At 38.8% G+C, this 10000-nt stretch overlaps 2 protein-coding genes and 1 long non-coding RNA gene across 3 annotated transcripts in view; 2 read left to right on the forward strand and 1 right to left on the reverse strand.

The window, feature by feature from the left end:
* The window catches only part of LOC137969627 (ras-related protein Rab-37-like), a 6539-nt gene extending 2871 nt beyond the window's left edge, over positions 1 to 3668 (forward strand). The window contains exons 5-6 of the mRNA XM_068815952.1: positions 700 to 776; positions 2387 to 3668. Of these exons, the coding sequence (XP_068672053.1) occupies positions 700 to 776; positions 2387 to 2486 (177 nt within the window). The 3' untranslated portion in view covers positions 2487 to 3668. The remainder of the gene's footprint in view (positions 1 to 699; positions 777 to 2386) is intronic.
* The window catches only part of LOC137969630 (uncharacterized), a 159357-nt gene that overhangs the window by 28891 nt on the left and 120466 nt on the right, over positions 1 to 10000 (forward strand). The window lies entirely within an intron of this gene.
* Positions 1 to 10000, reverse strand: part of LOC137969624 (FAD-dependent oxidoreductase domain-containing protein 2-like) — a 38230-nt gene that overhangs the window by 2680 nt on the left and 25550 nt on the right. Inside the window, exons 20-21 of the mRNA XM_068815950.1 lie at positions 9667 to 9748; positions 9195 to 9291 (exon numbers count right to left, since the gene is read on the reverse strand). Of these exons, the coding sequence (XP_068672051.1) occupies positions 9195 to 9291; positions 9667 to 9748 (179 nt within the window). The remainder of the gene's footprint in view (positions 1 to 9194; positions 9292 to 9666; positions 9749 to 10000) is intronic.

Genomic DNA, 10000 nt, shown 5'->3' on the forward strand with positions numbered 1-10000 from the left:
ATTATTATTATTATTATTATTATTATTAACACTAAAACAAGAGAAATTTGACCAAGGTTTTCCCTTCTTTTGTTTGACTCCTTTTTTTTTAACTAAAAAGAGCCACACTCACTTTGAATGGTTCTGAAGCTTGGTTTTTGATGTTCAGTTTAGGGAATCACATCGAAACTCCTTGTAGAGGCTTGGGAACTAGTGTTTCATTGTGAGGCGTTCTGGGACAGAAAGTGGGTAGGAAACCTTAGGGACCTTAGGGACTCCAAAAGGAAAATATTGAGGGAAAAACCCTAATTTGACATTTTAATTCAGGAAAAAGTGCACATTTTACTCTGAAAAATTACACTCACTTTAAAGACTGTTATATCGACGATCAGATTGTAGCTTGAGAATCACTTTTCAGTTCTCAGCACAAGCTTCAAGAAAAAGGTTTGATCTCCAAACCTAATGTACATGGTCATGCAAAGTGAGAACCTTACTCTTACTCACACACCCAGTCAAATCTTAAGTCCCCCTACAAAACCAATAGGCCATAAAATGGTCGAAAGGAGACTATTTTTTTCGTGAGGAGGAGGGTGGGGGTAAGATGGGCTGAGTTGGTTTTGAGGTCTGTTCATGATCAAGGCTTGATAACATAGTTAAATTACCGGCATGCAACAAATTTTTTTGTTCATGAAAAGTGTCATTATTAATTTTTATCATTAGACTCACAATGTAGCTTTTATGGAAACCAGTGCAAGAACAGGACTGAATGTTGATTTAGCATTTATGGCTGTTGCAAGGTTTGTCAAATTTGTTTCTGGCAGTCATCTTCCTTTACTTAATGGTAATGGTGATGAATTTATATAGCGCATTTTATATTGACATATTCAAATGCGCTTTACAAGCAAGTGATCTATGGGTGAGATCGGACATCAGCATAGACAGGCGCCACTTGCAGCTGCTATCAGCCCATGAGCGATCCCATCCAGCACATACCCTACTCTTTACGAATAGTAAAGGGCCTATGGTTTGCAGTCCTTATCCGAGAAGACTTGAAAGTCTAAACATTTGCAGATGCCATTACAAAGGCAGCACTTTCCCCTCACTCATTTTAAGACCCTGAGTGTTTGGTCTGGCCGGAGTCGAACTCACGTCCTCCCGGATGGCAGCCTGATGCTCAACGAACTGAGCCACCGCTGCTTGTGGCTACTCCCCTACATTAACCCATTCACCCCTGAAAGGGAAGGAGGTCATACTCTCAAAAGGAAAAGGGCCCAGCCTGGTTTGATAATGAGTGAAGTACAAGCCATCCAAAAGTGACAATTTATTGTGTGGGAAAAGCACTGATACCATTCACAGGGTTTTCGTTTGAGGCCTGAGGCCGGACATTTCGTCAGGTTGTTTACGATTTCATGTCTGGTACTTTGACGCTATGAGTTGGTAAATATGTTGGCCACTTTTTTTCCTTTTTTAAACTTTTGGACGTGGATATCTCAGGAAGCCTTGAGCTGAAGAACCACCACACAATTATGCGCAACAAATCCGCCAAACTATCAAGAAGTCAGTCAGTCGCCTTATTTTGTTACTTAACAGATTAATCTATCTGTTGGCATTTCACTTCAAGATAAGTTTAGTTTTCTTTTTTTGTAAACACCATTTCTGTATAGTAAGGCAATCGGACAGCCTTACAAATTATAGAAAATAATGTCCGGTACTTTGGAAAGCTATTAAAAACCCTGCATTCATTCTTTTTGTAAATGTCAGTTGTGCAAAGGTTACTACATGTTAGTATATCAGCCTCAATTTTTCAGAGATAGCATCTTATGTAAGCACACTTCAATATTCAGTGCTTCACTTTCTTGAAGGGGTTGATGGAAATGATGAGCTTATACTTACAAGGGAAACTTTGTAGGTAGACATCTGGAAGTTCATTTTTAGGATGTCATTATTGTAAGCTAATAATTAATTTTTATGGCCAATGTAGTTCAATCTGTGGCGTTGATGCTTTGTGATCTGGAATAAGTTTTTCAGTCACTACATGTATGTTGTTATACTGCATCAAAGAGTTGTTCGGTGTGAATCTAAGTAATATAATCAGGGTTAATTTGGAACACTTGAGAAGTACAGCGAAAATGTACATGTCAGCATCTGCCACAATTTTCATCTACTTTCATAGTTTTGGAACTATTTCCAGTTGCAATTTGAAAGCAAAGGAAGAACAGATGAGGATCTTTTATGGTTCATTTTGTTACAGTTTTCTTATTTTGGAAATTTCTTTTACAACCCTGAAACAACCTGGTTGAGGCCACAACTCGACCCTGGATCATTCAATGGTTGATGATCATTCTGTCAGCTCCTTGTCACTACCGTATGCCTCTAATCTCAAATTTTAAATTTTTTTTCATTTCAGGGATATAAAGCACAGGAACCTCAGAAAGTCAGCAGAGCCTAAATTTAATATTGAAAAATATGTTGAGTCACAAAGAGAAAAGCCAGGCTGCTGTTCCTGACCTCCAAGCAAACAAAATGATACTATGAAATGTGCATGTAACAAGAATGTTAACAGTCATGAATGTTTAAATCTTAAAGCAATAACCCAGCAACAATCATACACAAATCACAAATATTGGAATGTATGCCTTTTAATTATGTAAACTTTGGTCATAATTTGTGTTGTCACTTAGTTGAGATATGATGTCCAGGATTTGATCATTAATTTGCTGATGTAAATCTCATGTTTGACATTGTGAAGTGCTCTTGTCCAACAAATGTCAGCTAAAAATGCAGTTTCTAATCTGAAGAGGTATGTGAGTTACCAAAATAGAAAACAAAGAATGGAAATGTCCAGTCCATTTTAGTTGAAGATTGTTAAACTGTTTTGTAAGTGCATGTCTTCTGCTTTTCAGTAAGGAAACCATTTTGACGGGACATTGAATTTTAAACAGTTTAGCGTAATTTATGGACACCCTAAAATTTAACATGGCTTATCTTTGAATCAAACTGTGTTGTATAAATTAATTTTCCTGGTTGTCAATTTTCAGCAACTCAGAGATAAGTCTTGATAAAAATGCAGAACACTTTAAAGGCAAAGAGGAACAGTAATGAGCACAGATGCAGGCCACTTTGAAACTTATTTATAGAGTTTTGTACAAAACTCTACTAAAGCTGTACAATTAATGTGATATAGGCATTTAAGTCTTAACAATCATGTCAAGAAGAAAAGGACTGAACTACATAGGGGTGGACCGTGGCTTGTATCCACCACAGTCAGGTGGGACAGTTTATGACGAATACATAACACTGTGTCATACTGGCCAAGCGAAGATGCTTCATGAATATTTGATGTCACCCTCGACTGTCATTGATAACTAACCATTCGCAAACAAGTTGTTAGGTTTAAATAGCGCAGATTTGAACTCGTCACTACAAACAATATACTCAGAGTGCACGGAATGAGCAGTTGTCTCCTTGTTTGGCCCTTACGTTGTTCATGAAGTTCCCCACCTGACTGTGGCAGATCTATTTTTGGTCACATTACGTAGGGCGCAGCCCAAGGAGATCTGCCCGAAAACATGTGTCCAATGTTGATGGGCATAATTGAGAATGGCTATTAGATCTAAATACGAATTTGTATAAATCACAATTTGGTGGCAAAATTCGAAATAAATTATAAATACCTGGTATTTATTGATAGAGGAAGGCTAAAATTCAGGCTGTTTTTTGTTTTCAGTGCTAGATTAGGCCAGCAGAGCCATTTAAATTGAACTTTGTTATTATAGTGTTTGGCAACAGTAATCGATTTCCTTGGTTTGCTAGCAACAGACAAAGGAAAGCCTAAAATTAATATTTGTATGGTCATTGTATGGTATTTTTGAAGTTTTTGGTAGTGTAGGTTTGAAAAATCGTTAAATTAAGAGAACATAATTTTGTGGCACTTTGTAAATCTTGTGAGTAGTGGAAATTTGATGATTTCCACTATAAAACTTCGACCGAGTTGATATTCTGAACTATTTATGTCGTTAAGAAAATTACAGAGATACGAGGACGTTTTTAGTCAAATGTCATCAGCATTTTTGTAAGAATAGATAGAATACTGCAGTGTTTAGCCTAAATTTCCGAATTTCTACATCTGGCAGGTCCTCATTTTGGTGAACTCCAAAATAAAGTTCAGATGCTTGCAGTCACTTATGACTTCAAACGTCGTTTTTCTCGTTTTTATATAATGAACTTTAAAGGGGTTTAATGTCGTTGCTGTAATTTGAAGATAAGTGGGAAAAGTTGGTCCCTTTATTGGCAACCCCGCGGAAGAGATGCTTTTGTACAATCGATCCGCCCCGCAACAGCTTCTGTCGATGCCCCAACCTACCTTTCCTAAGCAGCGTGTTGCCCCTCGCTGGGGAGAAACAATATGGGGCAAAGATTCGGTAATTTTACTTCCTCTCACGACCTGACTTCCGCTTGTCGAAGGTCCTGTGGTGTATGCTATACGGACATAACTCGCGGTGTTATGGGTATAGAGAGAGAGAGAGAGAGATCCGCCCTGTTGTACGCATAGTGTTATTAAAGTTGTGTTTATCGGAAGGTGTCGTGTGTTTCTAATAGCCATCTGATGATGAAACTTTACAAGTGGGGTGTAAATACCTTTTAGGGGAATTAGTGTCCTATTGTATTTAACACCCACCTTAGGGTGAATCTTTAAATAAATAAATAAAGAAGTACCCGAAGGTTAGTCCTTTCAAGAAATTGGTCCAGCTCAGTTTGTATGTATTGGACAACCCAAGAGGCTAAACTGTCGACCATGGTTTACAGCCGTTGTCAGTCACACACGCAAAATTTAGGTGGACGTCAATAAAAATGTTTCCATGACGAATGCAACTGCCGCCAAATGAACAGGACAGTTGTCATGGAAACATTTGATTGACGTCCACCACTGTTTTGTGAGTCATCATGATCTTAAAAAATGTAAACAACAAGGATAAACGAGAGGTCAACACAGAAGACACACGCAAAGGAAACTGTTTTTTGTTATACTTGGACGCAATCATCCAAAATGAGGGTTTTGCTCGCTGACCCTAATCCACATGTATAATCTCCTTGGTGAGGCTGCCCTATTTTCATTAGCTCTTATGGTTATTCGGGGCAGCCTGTGTCCTTAAGATGCTAGTTCTTGAATTTGTCTTGGCTTAAACCCTAGTTTGATGATCTAAACTCGTTACACGCATCAACAGATACTACATATATTGTGCAGACCAGCTGCGCTTGAGGCACCTGCGTACACGTGCCACATGTTGCGAAAAACATGTCAACCACTCTAGGCCATTCCGGAATTGCGCAGGGAACTGGGGCGAGTTTCAAATTTGAACCAATCGATAAATTGGCACCATCACATGAAAGATAAAGTTGAGATTGGCCATCTGTCCAAGTCTGATGCTTTTAGGTCGAACAGAGACCAAGTAACGGATTTAAAACGTAGTTAAAAATCCATGCAAACACGGCGAGAGCTACTGAAATTTAAACTGACCAATCAGAATTCAACGAGCGGGAAAAACTGTGCTATCCTTGTGCTATTCGACGTCACGCCAATTGTTTACATTCGGATTGGTTAGATCGGTGGACATTCGCTCAGCCTTCTCTTGTGACTCTCTTGACCGTCGCTTCTTTGAACTCAGCGGGACAGAAATGACGCATTGTTCTGGCAATCAATTTGCCAATCCACTTTATCCAGTTTATGAATTGGTCTAGCATGTGATTAAAAACCAGGATCGCCTTTGAACTTTATTCTGTGGAGGAAGAAGACGTTGCTGAGTGAACATTTTTACGACGAAATCCCTTGGTTTGTTCAGCACTTTGATGTCCGATAACTGAGCCGCTCTAATGAGTGTTGGGTCAATCGCATTTGGCCGTCTGACCATATGAAGTTTTTTCAGCTCTTGTTTGTGTCCATCATGATCGAACTTCAGGTGAAGCGCTACGCTGCTTTATGCCAACTTCGATGACTTGTGATGAGCTTGCCTGCTGCCCAAATTGTTGTTGTATTTGGGCAAGATTGGTCTTATCGGGTTGGAACTTAATAGTGAGGGGAACAATTTTTCGTTCATCTGCTGTGCCAAACAACAAACAATCCTGTTGGGTGTTCCACGTGCTTGGCGAGTCTTGCACGACCATCATCTATCAGATCTGGAGTGGAGTTTTCTTTCATTGATTACAACTTGCGATCGTTCTGCAAACATCCACGTAGCATGCAGCACTTTTTAGTGACTTCAGGATCCCCGGCCCGTTTTGCTGTTTCAAAGGGAGTCGTGCATTTTTGAGCAGTTTGTCTTCATTGCTTGTATTTTTTCGTTTGTTCCTGGTGGCGCAAAGTAACTTTGATGATTTGAAAGGACTTGAATCCTTAATTGCATTAGCGATTTTTTTAATTACGAAACCAGCAAGTGAATGGTACACAAAATTAGGAGAAACTGTTGGTTGAATAGACAATATTTGTAGACATAATTATCTACCCAGTTTAAGTACTAAGCTCAGCAAGTTGTTTGGCTCCACAAGTTTCAGTTTCAGGCCACGTACCCAAATTCACCCAGGTACTGTTGCACACTACCATAGTTCTTTGGAAATTGAATAGCTCCTTGAACACCTGGTTGCTTGAGAAGAAACTTGATGTGTTTGTTCTCTACATTGGTGAATGCAGCCACTAACTGTCCATTGTGGATAAACTCCAGACCAACTCTTTTTTCAATTTAATCTTTGTTCTTCGCAGGGCATTAACAATGGTGTCCCTTGTAAAATGTTAGTTTAAAGAGTTTGTTTAAGTTATTTCCAATTTCATAGGGCACTGTGGTTGCCAGATTCACTTTAAAACTTATCATGGAAATGTAAATCAATGCCAGTGAAAAGTCAGTCTCTTGAGTTGTTGATAGAAAATTAATTTAAAATATGCATATTGAAACATCAGTTGAGGAATATTTTTTTCCCTTTTTGTGAACCTAACATACATTGCTGCCATTTATTTATTGCTTGGTCATTCAATGTCTTAATCACATCAAATAATTTATTTTTTAGGTATTGTGTATCTTTATCTAAAAACTTAACTGGTTGCTTTTTGGAGCCCTTTTGCAGCATATTTAGATAGGCAGGAAATGTTCCACATTTTATGGTAAATAGTTCTGCATAGTTTTAAGGAATATTGCGGCCTAAGCTAATTGAATATGAGAATAAAATGTGCTGTTTGACATTTTGTGAATTTAAAGACTATTAGTATTGTTTGCGCTTGTTTTAAAAGGCTTAAGGTTGGCAATCAAAAGTGTTCCTTCAACAATCTTATTCTGTAAAGATTACCTTGGAAGAATTGGATTAATCCAAGTTTTTTCTTCTAGCCTCTTTCCCCAGTGCCCTCTGAGAATGGAGTTGATTTGGTTTTGCCCAATGTTGAAAGATGAAACAATGCCTAAACCAGCCGCAAGGAATACTTCATGGTGCTTTTTTTACAAACATGGGCATGAGGGTGCTCATAAGCATCTGAGCATTGTTTTGCATGCTAAAGTGATAATTATTTTTAATAATTTGTTTATCTTAGAGAGTCTTCTTTTCCTGTTGGTCATTCAAAAATTGTTGGAATAGCTTGTTTGAGCTGTTGGATAGAGGCAGAGCATTTGATGAGGGCCTCCTGGAGAGAGGAGTCCTTGTTCCCTTTAGATATTTTCTTGTGTTTCCGTTTTCCTCAAATTACTTTGAAACTTGTTCCCAGCCTTTTGATCCCTAAAATTGAAATATTGGTTTTCTTCCCTTGTTCCCTAAAATATTTTATATTGTTCCTCTGTTCCCCAGTTCAAATAAGCCATGTTCTCTTCTTCCCTCAAACCCCTGGAGTGCCTCTTTGATGTTGATTCTCGTATTGGCCTAATAGTAATTCACTGTAGAATTGCAAGACACAGCAAGTTCTTATTTGGGAGTGAGGGAAAAGTTTTGAATAAATGTTTGCTCAATACAAGAAACAAAATTTGACTGCACCTTCTAGACCTTACTCTTTTCAGACATGAATCAGCTTGTTTGCACCTTTCTGGCGACCTGCGGGAGGGCAAGCTCTAGAAATTCTTCTTTAATGAGCCTTCCGCTGAAAAACTTTCCAAGTCTGGCTTTCCGGTGTTAGGGGCCGAGGTTTTTGTGCAAAATTCATCAGCGGCTTCCTTGCAGCTTCTAAAAGGTGTTCCTTCGGGCAATGGTTAGTAAAAGTTTTGTAGTGCTTATCAGCTTGACAATTTTTCTTTCCCGATACTCCATTTAAAATGCACGTAAGCGCTATTAATAGAGAGCCAGAAAACCATTTAAAACATTTTGTGGCAATTTTTTTGTCAACAAACTTGGGTTGTCGGCGAGCAGAATTCGAACGTAAGCTGTTGTGCTTTGGCTTTTATTTGTGCTTTTTCTAACCAATCTAAGACGAATTCAGGCTGGTATTTTCGAGTCAAGTGTAAGAAGACGGCAAAACCGTATTGATAATGTATTTATTTGAGTTAACTTCGCGAATAAAGACTTTAATCGCTTCCTTTCGACGGGGTAGATCGACACGCACAACCGAAATGCACTGTTTCCGGTGAAAGGGCAAATGATTGACAGGATAGCACAGTTTTGACTGCCGCGCGCACTGCGGGCGCGGGTTCCGTATGCAAGGAATTTTGACAATGTTATGAAATTCATGATCAATAACAGGACAGAGGCATGAAAAACTGACATCAATTTGTTTTTTACAATAACAAGATGGCAGAGGGGTAAAAATTAAGTCAAAACACGAGAAGAAAGCGAGACAAAAAATGCGAAAATCACGTCATTATCGCATAAATTATAAATTTATGTGACTGTCCGCTTATTGACAATAACAATTAGCCAATCAGCGGACGAGAATTTTTGCATTCATTGTAAAATATCGATTGGTTCAAAACTGAAGCTCGCCCCAGTTCTCTGCGCAATTCCGGAATGGCCAATTTTCTTTGTCATTGAGGCTAGTTTATTAAATTTTATCCCAGAGAAGAAGCTGAAGCTATAACGCAATGTTTTGGTATTGATTTATTTTGTTCTAATAAAAGCCACTGATAATCAAATCGTTACTGGATTTGGTATGTGGCTTACTCTTAAGCTTGCGTCACTAAAACAGCTGTTCATTTACCTATCTCTACTATAAATTTTTACCCAAGGACAGATTACGACATGCAGCAGAGACCAACCTTGAAGCAAGTTGAAGCAAAAAATGACCTCAGATCACCGCCAACAACAGTCTCTATGAAGCGCCGCAAGGGAAGAATGTGTGATGTGGGTGCAGTCCTGTAGGGAAATAGAACGTACGGTAATTAAATATACTCAAATAAGCCAAAAGAAAACGAAAAAACAGGGATAATGTCACCATTATAAACTCGGCTTTAGCAATTTCGTTTCCTTGATCAGATTTACTTTGTATTTTCGAGGAGTGAACGAGTCCATTTAGTGTAAAGAGCAGTGAAAGTTTTTTAAAGCAACGCTGCTTATTGTTAGACCCTTTGACGAAATTCTTTCTAAGTTCTTCAACTTCGTGAAAAAATTAATGGCGCGAAATGTTGGATCTCCGGCTGAAACAGTGGGTCATCGAAAACACTCCACGCACGCGACAGCTGCAGTCGAATTCCCTTCCACCCTCAAGGAATTTCGTTCTTTCTCTCTTACCATAGCGTTAAGAAATCCTCAACCACGTGATGAAGACGGTGAGGTCTGGGAAGAACAACGCTTTTCGTTTCCTTAGGTAAAGCTGAAAAACAAAGTCAAAAACGTTTTGAAGTTGAAAAATGTCTTCAATCAAAAGACAACTGTGTCAATTTACTGATTGGAATGATGATTAGAGCGGTTTTCAAATGAGTGTCGTAAAACCAAAACCAAAGTAATTACTTTGGCCAATCAAAAAAGACGGAGACAATCCGTTAAACCAATCAAAACTCGAAGTAATTACACGTAGCCGACACAAAGCGCGGGAAAATGTGCACGCGCGCGCCACGATTGGTTT

Source organism: Montipora foliosa, chromosome 9 (genome assembly GCF_036669935.1).
Source record: "Montipora foliosa isolate CH-2021 chromosome 9, ASM3666993v2, whole genome shotgun sequence".
NCBI classification, from domain to species: Eukaryota; Metazoa; Cnidaria; class Anthozoa; order Scleractinia; family Acroporidae; genus Montipora; species Montipora foliosa.